Source organism: Dermacentor andersoni, chromosome 8 (assembly GCF_023375885.2).
Source record: "Dermacentor andersoni chromosome 8, qqDerAnde1_hic_scaffold, whole genome shotgun sequence".
Lineage (NCBI taxonomy): Eukaryota > Metazoa > Arthropoda > Arachnida > Ixodida > Ixodidae > Dermacentor > Dermacentor andersoni.
The window spans coordinates 122,963,683-122,987,800 of record NC_092821.1 but is presented as its reverse complement, the minus strand read 5'-3'; the positions used below and the strand labels follow the sequence as shown (position 1 = coordinate 122,987,800).

The 24,118-nt window shown below is 45.6% G+C and overlaps 1 protein-coding gene and 1 long non-coding RNA gene across 2 annotated transcripts in view; one reads left to right on the top strand and one right to left on the bottom strand.

Annotated features, from left to right (window-relative positions):
* ebo (exportin ellipsoid body open) overlaps nt 1–22,314 on the top strand; it is a 38,471-nt gene extending 16,157 nt beyond the window's left edge. The window contains exons 9-19 of the mRNA XM_050176632.3: nt 29–262; nt 2,358–2,509; nt 5,184–5,261; nt 6,328–6,436; nt 10,830–10,976; nt 12,102–12,255; nt 13,988–14,134; nt 16,193–16,455; nt 17,618–17,863; nt 18,365–18,640; nt 21,054–22,314. Coding sequence (XP_050032589.1) covers nt 29–262; nt 2,358–2,509; nt 5,184–5,261; nt 6,328–6,436; nt 10,830–10,976; nt 12,102–12,255; nt 13,988–14,134; nt 16,193–16,455; nt 17,618–17,863; nt 18,365–18,634 — 1,800 coding nt within the window. The 3' untranslated portion in view covers nt 18,635–18,640; nt 21,054–22,314. The remainder of the gene's footprint in view (nt 1–28; nt 263–2,357; nt 2,510–5,183; nt 5,262–6,327; nt 6,437–10,829; nt 10,977–12,101; nt 12,256–13,987; nt 14,135–16,192; nt 16,456–17,617; nt 17,864–18,364; nt 18,641–21,053) is intronic.
* Nucleotides 144–12,095, bottom strand: LOC129384304 (uncharacterized). Its single transcript, XR_008612039.1, has 4 exons — nt 11,722–12,095; nt 10,874–11,009; nt 335–433; nt 144–232 (listed from the first exon to the last, which is right to left on the bottom strand). It is a non-coding gene; the product is annotated as an uncharacterized lncRNA (long non-coding RNA).
* Nucleotides 22,315–24,118: the final 1,804 nt, after the last annotated feature.

Below are 24,118 nucleotides of genomic sequence, written 5' to 3'. Positions count from 1 at the left end.
CACAAGAAACGCTGCCCTGTGACTGCAGTCAAGTGTGGAGCGGTACTGCGTGTGCCTGGAGATGTGGGGCACCTTGCTGACCCGGCTGGCGGCGCACCGGTCGGCCGACAATTACCGGCCGCTGCTGCAGACGCTGGTGGCCCGGTTGTTGGCCCGCTGCTGCCAGGGAAAGGGCAGCGCAGCCGAGTCCTTGCTGGAACCCCAGCTGGCGTTGGTCTCCAAGGCAGCTGAACTGTCGCCCCAGGACATTTGCACACAAGTGGTGAGAGCTGCTTTTTCTTTCTTTTTTTTTGTTTTTTGTGCAGGAGCATTTATTTGCCTGCCCTATACCCACTTTGATGAATCCGGGCTTTTGGCCTTGGTGTGGTACTAGAGCCTCATAGATGGCGCCACAATGCTGCCTGATGTATTGGAGACCCAAGCTGGTTCGGTCCTGAGGACAAAAACATACCGGAGCAGATATTCGCCACAGGATGAGGCATGTGTCTGCAGCAGAAAAAGTCCAGAAACGACTGTGCACATCACAATGGAATGCCAAGATATTCACCCAGAAAGACCAAAAGGAAACATCTACCTTCCAGAAGCATTGGGATTCAATGTGGATGGAAGCATTAAAGAGACATTTATATTGTTAGTAGGAAAAAACTGCAAGAAATAGATTCATAGAACTGTAGTCATTACAGGCATCAGTAACTGTACAATGTAGAGATAGAAGTTTTAATGAAGAGAACAAAGAGAGATAGGCAAAATGCTAAACTGCTATGCGTGTATATAATATATCAGATTAGCTGAAGAAGGCTATGTGACTATTTGTCGCCACCACATTTCAAAGGGCATGCCAGTAGAAATCATCATCATCATCAGCCTATTTTACGTCCACTGCAGGACGAAGGCCTCTCCCTGCGATCTCCAATTACCCCTGTCCTGTGCCAATCGATTCCAAGCAGCACCCATAAATTTCCTAATTTCGTCGCACCACCTAGTCTTCTGCCGTCCTCTACTGCACTTCCCTTCTCTTGGTACCCATTCTGTCACCCTAATGGTCCAACGGTTATCTAATCTGCGCATTAAATGACCTGCCCAGTGCCATTTTTTTCTCTTAATGTCTATTAGAATATTGTCTATACCCGTTTGCTCTCTGATCCAAACAGCTCTCTTTCTGTCTCTTAAAGTTATGCCTGTTATTCTTCGTTCCATCGCTCTTTGCACAGTCCTTAACTTGTTCTCATGTTTCTTTGTCAGTCTCGAAGTCTGTGCCCCATATGTCAGCACCTGTAAAATGCACTGATTGTATACTATCCTTTTCAATGATAACGGTAAGCTCCCTGTCAGGAGCTCGCAATGTCTGCTGTATGCAATCCAACCCATTTTTATTCTTCTGTGAATTTCCTTCTCATGGTCAGGGTTCCCTGTGATTAGTTGACCTAGGTAAAGGTACTCCTTCACAGACTCTAGAGGCTGACTTGCGATCTTGAACTCATGTGCCCTTGTCCGGTTATTTATCATTATCTTTGTCTTCTGCATATTAATCTTCAGCCCCACTCTTACACTCTCCCTGTTAAGGTCCTCAATCATTTGTTGTAACTCGTCTGCAGTGTTGCTGAATAGAACAATGTCATTGGCAAATCGAAGGTTGCTGAGGTATCTGCCGTCGATCCTTACTCCTAAACCTTCCCACTTTAATAGCTTGAATACTTCTTCCAAGCACGCAGTGAATAGCATTGGAGAGATTGTGTCTCCTTGTCTGACCCCTTTCTTTATAGGTTCATCACGTGCACGCATTGTGTGCATCGGAGCAGCAATATTTGTGTGCTGGTGCACTCTGCTGTGGTTCCCAATGATGGTGATTATGATGGCAGTGATGACGATAACCTCGAGGACCAGAAGTATGGACACGTAATTAATGCCATTGATCTAGGAATGGTGTTCTAAGTGGTATTCAGCCCAGTGTTTGTGAAACGGGAATCAAATTACCTTTGTTTCCATTTCCCGTGGGGGCGGGGGGGGGGAGGCATTCTGTAAGTGTCCACCTAGTGGAGACGTCCATTTCATCTGCTGCTGAAGCTCTAATTGCCTGGGCTGGGGTATGCATGAGAAGGAGACAGGCGCCCCCAGCCAATCAGCACTTCAGCTGCGGATGAAATGAACATATCCACTGGGTGGACACTAATGGTATATACTTCCTCAGACTATGTGCAAGGCGTGCATCTTACCTAGTATGAAGCAAAAACTAAAGGCAGCTTCAACCTTACGCCCACCATGCATGCATTAAAAAACGAGAACTCATAATTGTGCGCACTTGGCACACACAGCTTAGCTTGTAGTGTTCAAAACTGGTGCTGTGGCTGTTTGCACAGATGGAGCTGCTGGATCCAGAGCTCAGCCATTACCAGTCACCACATGGGGCTACTGCCGTTGAACGATTACACAACCTATCCGCCCTGCTGCAAGCTCTGGGGCGATTGGCTCCTCATCTAGACACCAACCTGGTGCACATTACCGCCACAAGGTCAGTTCTTGGATGTGCTCCTGTTCCTTCTGGTAAAGCCGACACTGCTTTGACACATAAGTGAAGAGCATTAAAATAGCTCATGGAAGCTGTGCAATGCAGCAGACCATGGGCATTGACAACAGACAATGGATACTGTTCGTGGTGGCCACACAGCAAAGCAGATGATAGATATTGACAACAGATTATGGATACAGTTCATGGAACCTGTGCAGTACAGCAGACCATGGGCATTGATGTAACAGATGATAGATATTGACAACAGATGATGGATACTGTTCATGGAAGCTGTGCAAGACAGCAGACCATGGGCATTGACAACAAACGATGGATACTGTTCATGGTGGCCACACAGTGTAACAGATGATAGATATTGACAACAGATGATGGATACTGTTCATGGAAGCTGTGCAATGCAGCAGACCATGGGCATTGACAACAAACGATGGATACTGTTCATGGTGGCCACACAGTGTAACAGATGATAGATATTGACAACAGATGATGGATACTGTTCATGGAAGCTGTGCAATGCAGCAGACCATGGGCATTGACAACAAACGATGGATACTGTTCATGGTGGCCACACAGTGTAGCAGATGGTGGACATAGACAACAGATGATGGATACCATCCATGCTCGCAACACAGCAGAGCAAGGTATGCACATTGAGAACAAGTGGTATTTGCTGTTCATGATGGTCACAAAGGACAACAGAAGACGTACATTGATGACAGGTGATGGACAGCAGCTGTCCTGCATTTACGTTTCTACTTTTCACAAATGCAGAAGATTATCAGAAACTAAAGATCATCCGGATCATCAGGCACATCCAGATCATCCGGATCATCAGGCACATAAATGCAGAGGAAATATCAGACCGCCAAATACTTATAAGCTGCAGAAATAATTTTGAATATGTCTATGTTTATGGTGTTCAGCAAAGCCTTCATTAAGCAGTAAATGGTATTAATAGTGCACTGATACTACTTTGTGCTATGGATTAGAGGTCTGCATGGGCTCCGGGTGGCCTAAAAGCTTGGATCTGACTAGACCTGCTGGCCAGGCTCGGGCAGTCCGACTTCATCTCGACTTGTGCCCAGGCCAGTAGACTGCATTTTATTATCGAGCAGCCCAGGTCAAGTACAGAGCCCGAGTCAAGTTCTGAACATGGCAAATTGGTCCTCAAAAAGGACATGCATAATTTGTTTGAAGACTTTGAATTTGTTTGCACTGAACAACTTGCTGCGTGTTGACTTATGTGGTTCAGTGTGTTTTACAAATATACTCTTCTTTATATGTTCAATTAGATTTATTCGAAGTGGTAAATGAAATTTCACTTAATCTAAAAAAGGAAGAATATCACCTCAACAAAGGCCTAACTGAGCCGGGCTCCAGCTGGGCTCGTTCTTCATTACTGTTGGGCTCAGCTGGGCTTATGATGCAAGCAACAGGTCAGGCCCCTCACCCATTAATACAGCCCATGCACAGCTCTACTGTGGACAGTGCTTATTGAGTGCCATTTAGATATACAGTAGACTTCCGTTAACTGGACTCCGGTTAATCCGATTTCTTCGTCTATTCGATCCCCACCAATAGTCCCGGCTGATGCCAATGTACTTCTATGGTCCCAAACTTTCATTATTTCGATCCCTAAATTGGCGTTCCCTGGATAATTTGAACTTGACCAGTCAGCACTCATGCACCTGACCCTTGTGGTGACCCCAATAGTGACCCTTTTATTGGCAGCATCTGTCTCGGCAGAGCTTATGAGGCAGTGAATGCTTTGAACGCATGTCATTTCTTGTCGAAAACGTCAATTTTTGGCTGCCCAAGTATATATTCAAGCAATAACCGTAGCTCACAATGGCTGATTATGGTATTTACCCAATTAAGAGGTGCGACTCTTTCTTTATTTAAGAAAATTGTGCAATCGGATACGAAACCAAAACTGCCTTGCAACTTTAGTATGCTTTAACACAAACGTACTGCTGCGAAGCTGAACTTAGAAAGCTGGCTGCCACTGTGCAACTGATATTATACCCTTGCCAATTTTTCTTGCTAAAGAATTCAGTCCACATTAGATTTCTACTTTGTTTAGGAGGTTTAATGTTATCTCTACATTAGTTTTCTGCTTTGGACACACAGAAAACAGGCGTGCATTTGATTGTGGGGTGTGTTAAACTCGAGCAAACACTTCTAAATGAATTGGCATTGTGTTTTGGTGCTTTGTCTACATCTTATTTAATTTGACTTGCCAGATAATTCGAACAGTTTCATCAATACCGTCAGAGTCAGATTAACGGAAGTGGACTTTAAACAGTTTGTATACTACCTGGTGTCATCCTAAACAATGTAGCCTTAAAGTGCAGCTTGTATAGCATGGACTATTCTTGCTAACTTTCTTTGCCTTCAGCTTAGCTGCATACACCTTTTGAAGTAAAGTGTCATTGTGCATCATAAAAAAAAAGCCTTCTCATGCACAGCGGTACCAAACTGCCTTGTCTAACAGTTATACTCTAGGAGTCAGAATGATACAATAAGCCCTGCTGTATCGCATACCTTTTTCCCGAACCACTGATATGAAAAATGTCTCCGCTTTCAGAGATGACTGGGTAGTGAAACATTTCACTTGCAGCTTGAAGCTTCCACTGAAGACGTCTTTTACTTGCAGGTTGTGCCAGGCTGCCATCTACGGACGCCAGCTGCTTGCGAACACAGATGCTATGCGAACGACTGACATCGCAAATGTGTGAGTGTGTTGTTGATAGATGCCGAGGAATGATCTTATGTAATTGCTGCAGTGCTGACTGTGAGACCATTCTTACGAGTTGCAGTAGCTCCTCCCTTTGAAGGATCACCAAAGCCAGGCATTGAATGTGAGGCTTGGCTATTAAATTGCCCTTCTAGAAACTTCATGACCTTCATTTTGTGCCAGGAGATGACTTAGCCACGAAGAAGGTTGTATGTGAAAGAGCTGCACTCTTCTTCCACAGTTAAGTTTGCTTGTGACAAATAGAGGGCCGCACGTCAGCACACATCGCCTTCTGCCATCTCCCACACAATCGTCGAGTTGGTGATACCACGACGAGGGCACTACAGCTTTTGCAAAATAGAAAGGGCGAAATTGTGGCAGGAAACAGAGACAGTGACATTACTGAGCGCACCATCTAAGCACACGCATGTTTTGAAATGCTCATCTCCAAAGACTCATCACAGTGGCCCACGTTCATGCTCCCACAGCTCATGAATTCCACGCTGAGCCCGCAATCTGAGAGGCCATGCTTTGCACGGTGCTGTTGCCTGCTTTGAGTCAAATGGCCTCACATAGACGGTGCTGCACCCCTGCAGATAGTGCCTATACAGATCTGTGTGAAGAGGTTAAACCGGCGAGTTATGACACAGGAAAATACAATAAATTTAGGGAAAACCCTTCATCATCTTGCATGATGAAATGCAGTGTAATTAATGTCTTGGGACTATGATCGATCGACCACTGTTTATCACTTTTCAGTGACGCAAGAAATTACATGTGGTAGGTACTGTGTTTTTGCAGTGGCAGCGTCAATAGTGTTTTATGTTTGCACCATGTTCTCACTTACAAAAGCTCTTTCCTCACTAAAAGGGACACGGTGGACGTCTTTTAGCACTATTTCTGTAACAAGTGTGACAGAATGTTTTGCCTTTAGTGTCCCTCTTAGCTTCTCTGCATTGATTGCTTTGCATGACATGAAGCAGAGTTGTTGTTGAGCGCAAGGTTTAGTTCAAATGTAAAGGTGAGCTACTATGTGTGGCTTTCCCCCTTTCATGCGGCTCAGACAGACACAGTTGTTGGCTTCTCTGCGATTGCTGTGTGCTTATCTGGGAAGCAAGGCCCCGCCCACAGAACTCCTGGTGGAGGCCACTTTGCCTCCAATCCTCGAACAGGTGGGTTGACGTGTTTAGCTTCACTGGCCTTTTCCTCACTAATTGGCTAGCACCTTTTCTGTGCTTGAGGTGTACCGTAAAATCTCGACGATTCGACTATCAATAATTAAAGAAATCTGATAATCTAGGCTCTCCTTCTGGTCCCGGCAAGTGTATGCATTGTTTAATCGCGTCAAACTCGTCAATTTGGACATACTTGGCCGCGTAGCGGTTGACTCTGACCACCTTTGGGGTGCGCCTAGTACAGGGCATGGCGAATGGTGCGACGTAGAAGAGCAAAAAGCAGTGCTAGCATCCAATTAAAATGAGGCAGTGGAGTCCACATCGCCATATTCATCCACAGGAACCGTATGGAAACAACATGAAAGCGCTTCACGCCTTTTTATTTTTGCATTTAACACTGCATCTCTTCAGGACCGCACAGTCACCATTGGCGATTGCATCAGCAGCAACCACAGATTCATTCACAGCGGTTGTGGCAAGCAGTGGCGTCGTTTTGATTCGGCGCAAGGCACAACACGCAGGACGTCAAAAGCCATCGAGGACGAAAAGCAACTCTGCTACTACGTAGTGATGGATGACCATCCATTGTAATGTTCTACCAGAGACACTATTCTTAACTCTTTGAGGGTTGATTTCTTTCGCCTTATGCGACCACCCAGGGTCAATTTTTTTTATTGCAGATTCCTATTCTTCTTAGAGACTTATTTCGAAAAAAATTTACCGCAATTTTTCTAGGGTGACCGTAAAGTGAGAAAAAGATATTTTGCGTTGGTATATATGTACTCTTCATTCATGAATAACAACAATAAAAAAGGAAATAAACTTATAAGAATAAAAAATTTGATGCATTTTTATACACTTAGTTCAAGGCCTTGAATGTGCGCACACGAGAATATTTCGCAAGACTCAAATGTTCCTGCTCTCACGCCAATATCTAGTATGTACATCCATAGCGTAATTGAACTGCATAGGTGCGCGCACTCAAGAAAACTGTGTGGTTGTGTGCCCGTCAAAAAAGTGCTACCTGTGACAAACTTCCGCTAGTCTTCATCTTATTGCCAACCAAAGGCAATTAGTTTTCGCGATTGTCAAAAAAAAGAAGAAAGAAAAGAAGCAACTGAAACGCATGCACGGTGGCATCCATCCTATGCGCACCCCTGTGAGCACTAAACGAGTGAGAAAGAGGCGGTCGCCCTTTGAGCGATTAGTAACGAAATAGCAATCAGTTTTGCAAGCGCAAGAAGCTAAAACCGCATGCGGAACAAAACCCTAACCGCCGCCCAGGCGAGCGCGGTAGTATATAGACACGCGGGAGCAAACTAGCGCTAAAACAAACCATGCAACAAAAACCGAGAGCGGGAGGCACGTGAAAAAAATTCCTTGTATTCTCACATAGTGGCAGCACATGACAGAAAAGAAGAAGTTTGGAAATTGGCATGCTTTTTAAACATACAGACGGCGCCATAAATATACGGCATCGACCATTTTTGGACTTGTTCGCAGCGCCTTATATTTACGTCATTGACCCTCAAAGGGTTAAAGGGACACTAAAGGGAAATACTAGTCAAGCTAAAGTGGTAGATTAGTGCTCAAGAATCTCTAAGGCATCAATATTATCGCGAACAGAGCCTTAATAATCGCGAAATCGAGGTAAATGCAGGACGTGATTAGAGACTCCCCCCGGGACATTCAAGCACTCAGCCAATGACGAAAGCACTCCTCGGCTAAATTTTGTCACTAGTACTCAACTACTCCTTGCAAAAAACATCCTCGTATTGTATTATAAGGTCAAATAAAATACTACTTGTCCAGTTCCATTTCATGTTCAGAAAAAAGAACTCGTTGAAATTACCGTTGACAATGATGCGGGCGGCCGAAAGGTTTCGTTTTAACTTGACTCTACGCCGCCCAAGCTTTCGCGTTTCAGTACTTTATCGCGTAGTGCTGTGCTGGTTTTGCTGGCTTGCAAAACTCGCACAAACTGCAAGTAGCAGAGAATTCAACTTCCATGTGATCTCGCGGGATGCCCCAACGGTCTGCGCCACTTGACCAAAAAGCAGCTGCAGCGGCGAATCTGCCGCTGCAGCTTGTATTCGGACCCATCAGACGCAATTTTCTCATAAATTAAGTCTTTTCTTGGCACAAAACAAGCATTGTAAGGTTTCTGGAAAGGTATTTAAGCAGTCCACATCAACTTAGTATATTTGCCTTTAGTGTCTCTTTAATTCCACCAAGTTGGCATCGTGGGCTAAGCAGAACTGTCAAGAAGGCAAATGTGACAGCATGGCAGAGCGTGATGTGGTCCAGAGTGGCACTCTGACTGGCTGGTGACAAAATAACAAGGGTGTGTGTGTGTGTGCAGTGGCGAAAAGCATGTATACTCAGATAAAATGACGTCTCGCGCCTCTGGCACCGCACTGCGAAGGAAGTTGTGAGCTCCTCACTGCTGTGGGTGCTAATCGGTCACAAGGTGACAAAAACCGTAGCTTCCGTGCTAATCTTCGGCAGAATAGAAACTATGGTGGCAGATTTTTTCAGTAAAAAGACACGTTAATGTAGTAAGCATTTGTTTACCTTTCTTCTTTTTCTATAGATTCTGTAGTAATTTGGCATTCGGTTGATTTAGAAATTTCTTGTTTTCTCTGCAAAATCCAAATGAACGTTTTATTATATTTGAATAGGAAAGTTCGTGATTGGCCTAACGCTAAAGTTTGCTTTCAAGACAGCACTGCATACACACCATCGTAGCTCAGTGACCACAGCCTTCCACTCCTAAGCCCCAAGGTCATCGGTGCGATAGCAGGCATTCTAATGAGGGCAGAATCCAGAAAAAGCGCATATGCACCGAACAGTTGGGTACATGCTGAAGAATCCCAGTTCAAAATTTAACTGTACTGCTACCACAGCCCTCATTTCCCATAGAATGTGTGTTGCTTTGGGACGTTAAACCCGATCGACCAATCAGTCGTTAAAGTGATACACCAATGACTCTATTGGTCAATAAATCTAACGATAAACAAATGAAATTACTATGGTCAATCAGTCAAACAACCAGCTGATCAACCAGTCAGTCAGAGAAGCTGGCAATGAATCAGTAAGTCAGGTGAGCCAAAAGATTGGTATATCATCCAATCGTTCATTTGATAGTGCTGTCCCTTGTTGCTTATGAGTACAGTCAAACCCGGACATATCAAACCCACATTTAACGAATCATTGTGTACCGTATTTACTAAATTCTAATGCGCCCTCGATTGTAATGCGCACCCGTTTGCCGTGACCTAAAAAAAGAAAAGTCCTTTACAGTACCGTGCACCTCATTCTTTCATTGAGAAATACAACTTTCTCTCATTTGGAAAAACGAAGATTTACTCCCAATACACTAAAGTAGCAATAAATTTTTAAGAAGTCGCAGTTTCGCTTGAAAGGCGACGCATCGATTGCGATAGGAAATTACTAGACAGCTATACAAAAAGTAAGGATAGTTGCTTTATAGGCCGTGTTAATTTTTAAACATTTGTTTACTAACTAAATTAACAAGCATATGGTGTCATGTGCGCACCAGCAAACATGAACACGTCTGGCGCAGTGACCGCGGCAACTCTTTATCAGCCGTAGTAGGAGTGAATGAATCATGGAGCAAATTGACCTTTGTGTGGCCTCTCGCTTCAATGTGAACTAAGCGACGAGAGTACAGCGTGGTGCGCTAGATGCGTAGACAGTGTATCCATCGTAGATCGCTTTCAAGATAGGTGACACGCAGCCGCGCCATACGTAGCAGCCGCCGTAGAGAATGCATCTCCTGTTTACGCCAGTCCTGCACACAAGTTTCGAGAACTCCGAACACCCGTGATGCAGCCCGATTTCCGTCCGTCTCCGCACACGTGATCACTTTCCTTTTAATTACGGCATCGTGATGAAGTCGGCATGTCTTTGCAGTCGGCACTTCCATGCTGATAGCACCAGTGCAGAAAACAGAAAGATTTGGTGCAACACATACTGCAGCACATGAAGGAAGCTACAATAGCTAGGCTCAAAGCGTGTATGAGGTGGCCATTTTGAAATGGCAATGGCGATCTGGTAACGCAGATTTAGGGTCGTACTCAATTCTAACGCGCACACAATTTTTGGACCCATTTTATTGGACAAACAAGTGTGCATTAGATTCGAGTAAATACGGTATATCAAACAGCTGTAAAATCCCCTTGAAAGTTCTCATATAAAATTTTTTATTTTGCATATCAAATTAGCTATATAGCAAATTATCTATATATCAAACTATTTTGTGATTCCTTTCCGATTCGATGTATCCGGGTTCGACTGTATAACAGTGCACATGCTAGCCTAGTCCCACACGAATTTGACAAGCTGACATTTTGCCTTCATTCTGCAGAGTCCCGAGAATGTGTGTCAAGCTGCGTGTGGCCTGCTGCTCACCCTGAGCTCCAGCGTGCGGCCAGCGCAGCTTCTGTCGCTGGCACCAATGCAGCGACTGTGTGAGCAGCTGTGCCAGGGAAGCCTTCGACCGCTGAGCCCCCAGGTGCGAGACCGCACGTTTCCGTCCTTCCATTCCCTGCGTGTTCCCGTTGCAGTACATTTCCGGAAGTTAACGAGACTGATTCCAGAAAATGTATCAGAGGGAAACACTTTTTTGAACACAGTAAGAAACATTGCCGATCTGTCGTAGTGGCCACTGTGAACATGTGAGCCAAATATTACTGAAATGTTATGCAGCAGGGAATTTACAATCTACTGTGCAACACGGCGAAAAAATCGCTTGCTCTCGCTTCCGCAAGGCCATCATGCAGCGCCGTCAAAAGCAGCTGGACCTACCAACGCCATTGGCTGATTTCGTGATTGCGATAGCATTCTCAGTAATACCTAACTGCTCATTTTGAGTTAAATAAGTGAAAAATATGCGTGTTGGTGATCTCAAAAGTGTTGGGAAAGTAATTTTTTCTTTGCGCAGCCTGTAGCTGTGTCAGCTGCGCATGGCATCCGAAGTGGCAGCGGCTTGCTGCAATGATCTCTTTTGCCCCTGCGATACTCAACTTTTGGCCGGGCTTGGCTTCACCACTGTGTAGCTTCCAGTGGGCTAGCGGAGACGAAAAGAGAGAGAAAGCCAAGTACTGGGTATGCTAACTCCACTTATAACTGAAGGATTAGAAAAATGTTTGCACCGTGAGATTCGCGAGACGACATCCTTTAATATTGAGGCCATTCTGTGATTAGTTAGAAAAAGAGCTTCAGGGTTCCTTTAATGCGAAGCCTTCTTTGCCTCTTACCAGGCGTTTTGCGGTCAGTTGGTGGGTAGGTTCCAGCCTCGCCCCGCACGGGGCCTTTTCAGCGTGCCCGATGGAGGGACTTGAACTGAGGTCCCACAGCGGAGTTTCCCAATTCTCTGCCCATTGGTCCGCGGCGTATGCATGGCACAAGAGAGCGGTGGCCGGACGGGCGTCGTATCACGGACGGACGGTGCAGCACAGCTGTCCTTGACACAGAACACGAATGGCTGTGCACTTGACAAGTGACCTGCACTCTGTAAAGGCTTAACCGTTATACCTGACACTTCACTCAAACCCACTACCTCTTGATGTGACGAGTTTTCACACCAACAAGAACTGGCTCAGAAAAAAAAACTGCCTTTTTCGCGTGTTGTGTGCAGTGTGAGCAGCTGGTGGTACAGGCGGCGCATGCGGCCTTGTGCCTGCCTTGGTCACGAGTACCCGCTGCAGCCCAGTGCTGGGACCAGAGGGCCATTGCGCAGAGCAGCCTGGTGAATTCCCTGGCACGACCCTTGCTGCAGAACCAGCCACCAGGTACCAACACTGCAGGGCACTCTCTGAGTTTTGACCAGGACAAAGTCTTCCATATGCAGTATTTTCTGGACTATAACCCACACTATAGTCCGTAATAAGAACATACCTGGAAAAGTGATTACGCCCTTGAGCTGCCTTCAGGTCCCAGGTGGGTAGGGTTTGCAGGACAGTAGTCGAGAAAATGTGGTACATTGTCAAAATGGTAGGAATTTTGGGCTTGTTGTTATATGATCTTCATATTGAGTTGCTTAGGCTGAACACAGACACCAGAAGGAAGTATGACAGCACAAGGTGGTAACACAACACAAGCTTCTTGTGTTGTCACGTTGCCTTCATCTGTCAAGGTTTGCCCTGAACTGCTCAATACGACGTACATTGTTAAAGCTTGTGCTAGCTGAAGTAGAGAGCTGATTATGATGGATGTGTATGGACTTCATTACCTTCCTTGTCTGGGCATCATATATTTATTTATTTTTTTCATTTGGGATGTCACGAGCCACATGCAGAAGCAAGACTATACAAGTTTTCATTTATTTATTATGCACCTCAGTTTTCATTTATTTCACGGTAAGAGGAAAGAATGAAGGTCGAAGGTCAGCTCTTTTTTAAAATGTTTTGCAGGCGAAACCACAGCATTGATACGTCACTGTGATGTCACGAACTTTAAGTATTTTTTTTCCTATTTACGCCACTGTCACGTGGTAAATGTTGTTGAACTTTGCCGAGTTCAGTCTCTGGGTATTTTAGAATACAATGTAGTGCATCTTTGTCGACATAAATTTAACAGGGCCGAGCAGGCGCCTTCAAAACGTGTTACATCGCTATGAGTTGGTGCGGGAAATTTAAGACAGTCTCTCCACCTGTCTTTAGGTTTCTGCATCTTTTCTGGCTTACCTTTGCCAAGTCTTTTCTCGTGGTAAGAGTGGTGTGTTTATTACTGTAGAAGGGTAATTTACTAACACAGCTCAAATAAACGTTATTTTTAGTTACCCCTTTAAAGTGCACAAGTAGTGCCATCTGGTGCTGGCGCTGCAAAGTGATGACAAATGCTCCTCAACCTGAACCTCTGCCTCGACTCTGCTGAGAAGAGGGCGGTTGTGCCATTTATGGAGGCAGGCGCTGCTCTTCAGTTATGCTCCTCAGAGACAATGATGCTGCGTGATGAATGGTTGATCAAAAAACACACCTCCTGTGCAGTTGCTCTCAGTAAGCAGTGAGAGTGCCTAGTTACTAATACATTGGCGATGAATCGCTGAACAGTGTCATTTAACCCCTTAACTGCTGATGACGAGGTAACTCGCCTAGCAACAAGCGTCCTCTGGTGTCGTCGCATCGTTGTGAACTTTCTGCAGTTTTTGCATATGTGTATATGTGCAGCTTCTTGTAATGTCGACAAATAAGTAATGCACAATTACTTTTGTTATCTCTTTTTTTTTTTTAAACAAGAGCAGTAAAAATGCAATAGGCATTCCTGGTGTCATATTCTTTTAGAAAGAAATTAGCACAAAATGTGCAGGTCTAAAAAAAAAGAAATTCCCCACTTTTAAAAATGTTTTTGAAATTTCTCAGGGCAGTTAAGGGGTTAAAAGGTGTGACAACTTTCGTTGAGGGTCGGTTGGAGTTGAGGAAGCAGTTGTAGTGTACACATATGTGTGAACAGGAGGTCAAGTCTAGCAGAAAGCATCCTTGTTGCGTTTCTTTTTTACCATGCTTATGTTCCTTACTGCCGCAGGGGAGGCAGTGGAGCATAGCCTAAGGTTGCTGCGAGCCCTGGTGGAAGTGCTGGAAGGTGCGGGAAGTCGATCGAAGCAGGTCGCGAGCACAGGTCTGGCTCCAGTATGGCCCTTGCTTCTGGAGCGCCTGCCACCCACCCTGCACAGTATGTGGCCTTCCTTGGCAGGACTGCCTGCCGGCATGCTGTGTATTTGAGTATAATGCCATGGGGCCACAGTGGCTGCAGGCAAGCGAGCTTGCGTAACACACTCTGCCACGAGCTATAAAGCTTGAGGCGGTTTGACGGTCTTGTGTCCTTGGTTATACAGCGCCAGCATCTGGGAAAATGGAATGCCGCTTCCTCGAGCTTCATTTTTACACGCTGCCATCCGGGAATGGTTTGGGAAAGGACTTAGGATGGAAGAGTAGGATTGAACACTAGCAGAACTGCTGTTGTATGCTAGCTGTTGCAGTCTCTTAGGTAATTCAGTGCAGTAGAACCTCATTCATACCTTTCTGGGGAGAGAGAGAGAGAGAGAGGAAAAAAGGAACGCGAGAAAAAACGTACTAACCAAAAAAGCATACGATCCAAAGCCACTAAAAGATTTGGCAGACTCAATTGCAGTTGACATCTACGTAGTGCAAAGCACACGTGCGAATCGTTGCAGCATGAGGCGCCGCCGCCCCCCAAGCCAGTGGTGCTAGAGATGGCAGGGATGCACGTTTTCGCTTTTGTGGCTTCAGCAAACTTACCATTGCACTCCTCGAATCCTGCCTGGTAGAGCAGCTTCTACAGGTGGGGCATTTTGTCAGGAAGCTTTGACGTGCCCGCTCGGCAAGAATTGTTGTGAGACGCCAATGCGCATTGAGCTGGTGGGGCCTGAGCGGCCCCACAAGTGTGTTGTCATTTTTCTGTTGCGTAGTGTTTTAAGACGGCGACGGGCAACTGAAACAAAATCAAGCTGGCGGGCAACGCCGAATTACAATGCCACCAGAGCGAAACGTGATGCTCAGAAATCGTGCAAAATGGGATGGTATCAACAAGGTTCTTTCTGTTGCTTATAACCAAATGGAGGGAACTGCAGCTGTAATTGACTGTATTCTATGTATTTCATCTGCTGCGCTTCATAGACGAACTAGAGAAGCGAATCCAATGTTGCCCTGTGGACAGAGGTGGACACGTGTCTTTCAGGGTTGATGCATGCCTCTCAATTACAGGGCTTACGAAACAGAAAGACAGCGGTGTTGGTCAAGAGAGCAGGTGGGGTCAGTCGGTACACTAGTTGAGATTTAAAGAAATACAAATGGAGCTGGGCAGGCCGTGTAATGCGTAGGGCAGATAACGGGTCGCCTATTAGAGTTACAGAGTGGGTGCCAAGGGCAGGGAAGTGCAGTCGAGGACCGAGCACCGCAGTACGATGGTGTGATATTTGACAGAAGACCCAAAAAAAGCAGTCGCGGTGACGTGAATTGACTGGGCAGTCCCACGAAAGGTGCTGAATGGTGACCAGGTCACATCTTGGGCAAGTTCCGTCCAGCAGTGGGTCGTCGCACTCGGCAGCAGTTGTGTCTCCTCGTAACGTTCAGTGGATACATCTGCAGCTATTGCGAAGCACTCCACTACTGCAGGCGTGACGCTCCAGTTCAAAGGCAGCATAGAATCACACTAGCTGCTCCACCGTAGCCTTTCTGGATGCAATTATCATTCTGTGGAAGTAATTAAGTTAATTAAATTCTGGGTTTTCGCATGTTAAAACAATGACCTGATTATGAGGCATGCCATAGTGGGGAACTCCTAAGTAATTCTGACCACCCGGGGTTCTTTACCGCGCACGTAAATATAACTGCACGACCGTTCTTGCATTTCGGCCCCTTTGAAATGTGGCCGTCTTGGCGGGGATCGCACCATCAACCTTGAGCTCGGCAGTGCAACGCCATAGCGGCAGGGCTGCTGCTGCGGGTCTCTGGAAGTAGGTTGGCCAAAATATATTGTCTGCGCAACTTTGCCTGTTGGGCCATCTCACAGTAGTCCAACTCAACTTCTTCGTCTTCGGTTTGTGTTTGCATGCGTCTGTGTGTGTGTCATTATTGCCATTATTTTGTGGGAAAACACACGCACACACTTGAAACAGAAGAAAGGGAAAACAAGAAGCAGGCTGTCAACTTCCTCCGGTAGGGGTTACGACGCCCGCCTACTCTTCATAAGAGGCTGGATGTTCTGCAGGCGGTGGGGAGGACCCAGTTTTGGGCACGCTGGCATGCCTCGTGCGAGTGATGGCAGCACAGCTTGGAACGAGCCGGGTGGGTCCCCTGCTCTCCGCCCTGGAGCAGCGGGTGTCCCAAGAGTCCGAGGACGCGAAGGCCGCCAGCGGGCTGGAGTGGCTGCTGGCACTCCTGCTGCCCCTGGTCCGGGAGCCGAGCCTGGGCGAGTTCCTGCCGGCCATTCTGAGGCTCTGCCTGGACCAGGTCCAGCCACGACTTGCCCAGGTTTGCATCAAATAGAAACCCAAATGTGCCTTATTTTGTGGGATTGTGATTGTCACCGCACAAGTGTTCGGTGTAACGTTCAATACCCTGGCGACAAAAAACAAGAGTTCATGATTGGTAGTCAGCCCCTAGAATCTGTGCATGAGTGCGTTTATCTAGGTCAGTTGCTCATAGGGGACCTGGATCCTGAGAAGGAAATTTAGAGAATAAAAACGAGTTTGAGCACATGCGGCAGGCATTATCAAATCATGGCCAGCTGCTTACCGTTATCCTTGAAAAGACAAGTGCACAACCATTACATTCTACCAATACTAACATATTATTGGGCACAAACTCCAAGGTTAACAAAGAAACTCGAGAAAGAGATAAGGACTGTGCAACGAGCAATGGAATGAAAAATTTTAGGCGTAACATTAACATACTGGAAGACAGCGGTGTGGATTAGAGAGCGAACAAGTGTAGCCGATATTCTACTTGACATTAAGACGGAAAGAATGGAACTGGGCAGGCCATGTAATGCATAGGACAGATAACCGGTGGACAATTAGAGTTACAGAATGGGCGCCAAGGGAAAGATAGTGTAGCCGAGGGCAGCAGAGAATCACGTAATTTGATGAAATTACAAAACTTGCCGGCATAACTTGGAATCAGCTAGGGCAAGATAGGGGTACTAATAGGGTAATGTCAGTGGAACTGCCCTTTGATGTGGCTCCTGGCACTGATCTCCGATAAACTCTGTCAGCCATCTCTGTTGAGTTTGCTTGAAGTTTCACTCACTCACACGTTCATTCACTCGCACATCTATCCACTCCGTATGACTCAGTCACTCACACATCTACTTATTTGCAATTCCTCACTCACCAGTCTACCCACTCACTGTCCCTGACTTACTCACCCATCCAGCCATTCACTACCCTCACTCACCTATCTACCCACTCACTTTTCCTGACTTATTCACCCATGCACCCATTCACTGTTTGCTCACTCATCCCACCACCTACACGCTCGCTATCCCTCCCTCATTCACCTACCTACTGACTCACTTTCTTAAATCACTCCCCCACTCGCTACTTTGAGTTTACTACTTTACTACTTTACTTTACTTTACTACTTACTACTTAGTCACTATGTTGAGTTTAAACGCACATTTCCCAACACGCAGTGCCCTGCACTTGTGCCCGTGCTGGGGCCACCCCTGTTTGAGCTGCTGGAGCAGTGCCTGGTGTGCCACTGGCGCCGGTTCTTTCCCGGTGGCGTGGCAGCCCCCGAGGATCTGCACAATGGGCCCGAGTTCGGCCGCCTGCTGTCCGCCTACGGCTGGTCCCTGCGGATGGGCGAACCTGGCCTCATGCGCCAGAACCTGTTGGCCCTGTCGGCACTCAACCGCCGGTGTCGGCTCTTTCACAAGGTCAGCTCGGGGGACATTTTTCCACGAGAGCAGAATCCCAGTGTGGGTGTGCCTTGTCACAGCAGCTGCGCAGGAGGTAAAAACTTCTAACAAGAAATGTGTCTCGTTTCAACTCTTGTGCTTCTTTACAAGCCCTCAATGCACTTTGCAGCCGCTCCCAACACATGCACCGGGTAAGGCGCATTATTGGGTTCAAGCAACCTCGATACACATTAGAAGCTCACTGTGCAGAAGTTCATGCTGGGCCTTCGGAAAGAAGTGTCACTACTGATTCACTGCAATTTATGACAAAAGTTTTATGAGGAACCTTCGGTGATCTAGCTACTGTTTTCAATTTGTAAGTACTAGTAGTGATCACTGCTGGCGTAATGAGCTGCCGGTATTATGAGCTGCCAGTTGCCAGTATAGTTTTCTTCAGCTTTGAAGGAGTTCTGTTAGACGTTTGAAGATGGATGGCGAAGGAGGCACTGGTGTTTCACAGCCATCGTCCTTTCCACGCAGTTGGCCTTCCGGGAATGCCTTCTGGCACAGTTCGTGGAGGCCCTGCTTAACTGCCTGGTGTCATCGCCCGTGCGCGATCTGCTCAGGGATGAGTTTCAGCAGCTGCTGTTCGAGCTGGCTGCCGTGGATTTCGAGGCCTTCTATGGCCGCCTGCTGCCGGCCCTGATCCCGCCCGAGCCACTGGCGGGACTCGCCTGGGAGCGTGACCTTCCTTCTTTCTCTCGACAAATGGAGCGCCTCATCGGCGACTTGCGGCGTGCCGCTGGCTGATAAAGGGTGGGTTCAGCAAGGCTCAGTCCACTTGTAGCCTACTTCCCCGTATAATGAAATGTGAAGTTGGAGGACCATGTTTGAGTTGCGGTATGAATCAGTTATACCCCAGTCAGTCGGGCAATTTTAGTGACACTTTGAACGAGTGCACTTCGCCGCTCGTGCCATTCGCAGGCTGTCAGACGGAAAGGTTTAGTGACACTTGCTGTGGAGTGCGCTTGTTCGAGGAATCCATTTCGCTGTGTTGAAGTGTGTAGCCTTGATAGCAATGCTTCAAGAATAAATAAATAAATGCTCACAGCAGAGTTGGCACTAATTCTAAGACTACTTTTTCGAGATTTCAAGTGCTACGAGTGTCTCTGTGACATCAGTGAAGCCAAAAAAGGTTTGAAACATTCATTCACTGTGGATTGTACCATTTTGACCCTGTGTATTTTGGATATGTTCCTTGCTTGTATTGGCTCAAAACAAATAGACGTGTTAATGGGATTACAGCATATCGGTTTTTGATTGCGGAGGCTCTTGTACATAAGCATTTCTTTTGTAGTAAGGCCATTTATAAAACTCAAAATTTCACGACTCATATCAACCCTGTGGCTTCGAAGATTGTCATCGTCATCAATCCTGAATGACACTTCGTTTTGGTGCCTAGCACCACGCTGCTGAAGTGACACTCAAGTGCAAGGCGAAGTGCTCTCGCGTCACTAAGTCTTGCCTGTCCGACTGGAGTATTATACTGCTGTAGGGTCAGATATAATCAATTAGTACTGGCATAACAACCGCTTCTTGAAGAACTAGCACATGTGCTATCAGTGGGTTTGACTACACTCTGATTTATTGGTACATCGTAACAGCAGATTTTCTTCCCAATGGCAGATTTTTACTGGTACGGTGACTAGAAACACAGTGAAGAGATGGGAGTACGTACACACTCACTTTTGTACAGTGTTCGTGATCCATCTTCTGTTTACGAACGCATGGTTGTTTTAGTCTCTCGCTTCCACGTCGTTAGCACGGTCTCTGGTGCCAACTTCTTTTGTGTTCATTGTTCACAAAGTCACTTCGTGTAAGAGGCCAAAGCATCACTTGGGCTTGTTTCTACACTGCTAGCAAGGGAACTCTAACCCTACGTAACTGTAACCCTCGCATGCTAATAAATCCTCAGCTGTTAGTTACAGTGCTTGTCTGAGTTGAATGTTTCTCTATGACCACATTCCTGCACTGCTTCCTATAGTAGCTTCTAATTTTAGCTGGGCCAGGCACACCGAAATATTTGTTAGCCCTTCGAGTCCCAGCTGCAGTATTTTACTGGTTGAAGTGCGCAGAACAGTGAATGACGCATAGTTTGCGCAAAGCATGACTCCACCGTCTGTCATTATCGTTTTCTTGAGGTTCCAAAATTTTGCCTACTAAACTGGGGGAGAGGGCTACATGAGGCATGAAGGGCCGAAGTTCGGAACAAGAATGTCAGAACCCTCTCTCTTTTCATGAGAACACAACACCGATCGGCGTCATACAACACGTAAGAGCGCTTCACCGCGCACTCGCACACTCTAGCTGATACTGAGCATGATAGTAGCGTTGTTATATTTAGTTATTTATTTAATACATACTGCTAGCCTCCTTGTAAAGGCGATTGAAGGATATGGCCAAATCAAGTAAAACAAAGCAAGATATTGTCACATATGAGTTTGTGCTGCCGTGGACAGAAAGACGTTGGGACGTGAAGAGGAGGTTGAAGTGTCTCGAGGATCGGTAGATAGTGTTACACTGGCTGCTGAGCTACAACCTTGTACTAACTGTATATATTGTAAATACATATATTTTCTGCCAGTAACAATATGAATTGCAAGACAGCTACACATAGGTATGCACCTACGAACTGCAGTATAGAACTGCAGCAACAATGACATGGTACATCCAGTATTTGTTTTAAGCATATATTCGTTGCATTCAGTAATCGGGGAGAAACATTTTACATTCATTCCTTTATATCCATGTTCATTTTATGGACGTATCACTGTTATAAAGAATAAAATATCTCTAATTAACTCTAAACTACTATTCATTTTATTTTTATGAGTTATGTTGTAATCGGCGCATTTGAAGTCAGCCAGTGCTCAAAGCATAATCTCTTGCTATGAACTTTATGCCTGGCACTAGTTGCGGGAAATACGCACCCAAAATGTGCCACGAAATGTGTTGCTGTTACGGTTAATATGTTTCCACGCTGTGGAAAAGTGCGCTACAAAGAGCTGTTGGCCTAATGCTGCTCATTAAAGAGCATTAGGTTACGTTAACAGTTTTCTGTGATGTGAATGAATTAACACTGCTAAATGTGCAACATTAACTAGCACATGAAGCGGTTGTTACCATGCTTCTTGCTTCTGAAGCAAGAGCCGTGCTTCTTGCTTTGCAGCATTCCATGGTCGAGCGACTTCCCACGTCAATGGCTCCAACGCCGATGGAGTCGGTCCAGGCAACTGACCAAGTGATCACGGCACTTTGATGTTGTCTGCGGCCAAATCGGGTGCAGTGGTACACTGCGATGCTTCTCAGCCTGTGCATAGTGTCACGTGAAGATCAGCGTTGCACTGCTGGCTCTTTCCTGATCAACCCCTCAAATTTCGATGATCCCAGCCTGCTGTGTGTAAATCTGACTCAGTGTACTGCAAAGTATGCCAGTGAGTTCACTGCCACGTGAATGAAGAACTTCTTCTATATATCTGCAACACAGATGAACAGTACCAGTCGCACAGCTTTAAGAATCCGAGTGTGCGTTGCCTGCCGTGCAGTGTATTACGTGCCTTCTGGTTGGAAAATTCATTCTGGCGTGTTTCGTTATGAGTCGTGCAAGTTGGTTTGAAGAACTCGTTCTTGTGCTACCATTTGTATTTACTGAAGAACATGGTTACTGCCTGCCTCGTTGATCTTGTTTCTTAGCCAGTGTGTTGTTTGATTACTATTAATATTATTATTATTATTGTTGTTGAGTAGTAAACTTGTTGATTTGTGATTTCGAGACCTGCTGCACGTGTTCAAAAGCAAAAGTGGCAACTGCGTTCATGGAACATTTGTATTTTGAGTGGCAGTAAGAGGCTTTACTTCATGCACGTGTCACGGTGAAGATTTGCCATTGTGCCAACCTTTTTGTGTCAGTGAAACATGAAGTTATTGACAGTTCTTAAAAATGCACACCATATCATATATTGCAAGTATATATGATATATCATATCATATGCAGTTAAACCTCGATATAACGAACTTCAGTGTAATGAAACTCTTGATGTAACAAAGTATTTAATTTTTTGTAACTTCTTGTCCATAGAACGCCATCTATTTAAAACCTCTGTATAACGAAGTGTTTTTATGCATAATTTCAGTATAACGAAATTCCACTGCTGCCGCAATGTAATACCGAGACAGTAAATGGAAACTGCCGCTGACGAAGATGGTCAAATAGTTGAAAAACAAGTGGCTACTGCACCTCTCAAATCGTGTGCTGAGCAACCAAAAGCAAACGCCAAAGCGGAGCAGCATCATATTCTGTATAAAGTCCAAGTGGGATAAGATCATATCGCACCCTGCGCGCTCTATGCTTTGGTTGCGAGTGAGAGCGTGAGAGGATGAGCCGAGAAGGATGGTGGCTTGATGAGTGCCGCTTTCCCATGCGAGTAAGGGGAAAAGGGGTGGGGAGGGTGGGAGTCCACTCGCCTTAACGCCATCAAATGCGTGCTCAGATGGGAGGGAGGGAGTTGGGGCCAGTCGCACAACCGTTTTTGCGCATGGCTGTCAGCGTGGCTGAGGACGTACATAGCCCACGCACCCTGCTTTAGAGACAATCTGCGGTGTGTGCAAAGAGTGGGCGTGGCGAGATGGCGTGGCATCATGTGTGCTGTCTTCTCACGCGTTTAGTACTGGAGGTTCCGTAATCTCGAGTTTCGGGGGCAAGTTGAAGCGACAAACAGACGAAGCATTCGCTCTCCGCTGCCGGCACTTTTACTGGTAGCGTCGTCCCACTGTGGGCAACACTGTCAACCACAGAGGCGGAATGGACGCGAAAGCGTCGCTGGCTTTGCTTTGTATCGCCGATGTGAAGATATCGTCGACACTGCATGAAGCCGCACGCTTTGTCACCGACTTTCAAATTCAACGAAGTGAATTTTTTTTATCATTCAACTTTGCTTTTTTTTACGATTGCCCGATTAGTCAGAAAATTTTGTAGCCCCTTCCATGTAAGGAAAATCCATTGGCGACTGTACTTTTAATAAAAAGTTGATTTTCAATAGAAAGAAATTTCGATATAACAAAGCAAACTGCCGATTTTACCGACTTAGTTATATCGAGGTTTAACTGGTACCAGGTACATTTTCTCGGGGTGTGGGAATGGTAGCTTAACCATATTTCACCATCAGCAGCCTGGCTCATGTTTGTTTTTTTGTCACTGTGCTACAGCTGGTGGAATGCAAGTTGATTGGCGCAACATATGCTGTCGTGATTTGAGACGAAATTGTTTGATGTGCTCACAAAACTTCAGAAACTTCTTGCAACTATACTGCATTCTGATGACTCTATAGATTCATTCAGCATGTGCACTCTTTTATCAAGATATCAATTGATAAAGCATCAATTTCTTCTCTCTCCTTTCTTCTTTTTTTTTTATTACGACAATTTTATAAATAATTGGCCTTCTTGTTTTCAAGCAGTTAAACCACCGCAAAACCATGTATATGTTTAAAAGCATAACGTTGTTGGCTACAAAATGCACCAATTATGCTCAAAGTAACTGCTGGTGGAATGCAAGTTGATTGGCGCAACATATGCTGTCGTGATTTGAGACGAAATTGTTTGATGTGCTCACAAAACTTCAGAAACTTCTTGCAACTATACTGCATTCTGATGACTCTATAGATTCATTCAGCATGTGCACTCTTTTATCAAGATATCAATTGATAAAGCATCAATTTCTTCTCTCTCCTTTCTTCTTTTTTTTTTTTTATTACGACAATTTTATAAATAATTGGCCTTCTTGTTTTCAAGCAGTTAAACCACCGCAAAACCATGTATATGTTTAAAAGCATAACGTTGTTGGCTACAAAATGCACCAATTATGCTCAAAGTAACGTTTTAACATTGACAGCTGAGGTGGCTCATGCTTTTGTTGTCCAGTCTCTGATGTTCTTGTCCTAATTTTTGTACTGTTCTTCCACCCTGAATTCAACATGAACTGATCCGAGTTATTATTTGTTGCTTTTTTTGCCCCCGCAGGAGGATGGCTTTAACTTGCTAATGTACTAGCATGGCTCTAGCTTCTCTTTAAAGTAGGAAATGTGGATTACGCATGGTTCTTTACATTATTTTGAGTCAAAGGTTCTTGCATTTCTGAAGTGTGTGCATGGCTGTATGTGCACGTGCGTGTCTGAAGCATCCTAAATGCGTCACGTTCGACAAGGTACGTCAGCGAGCATTTGTAGAAACGCGAAA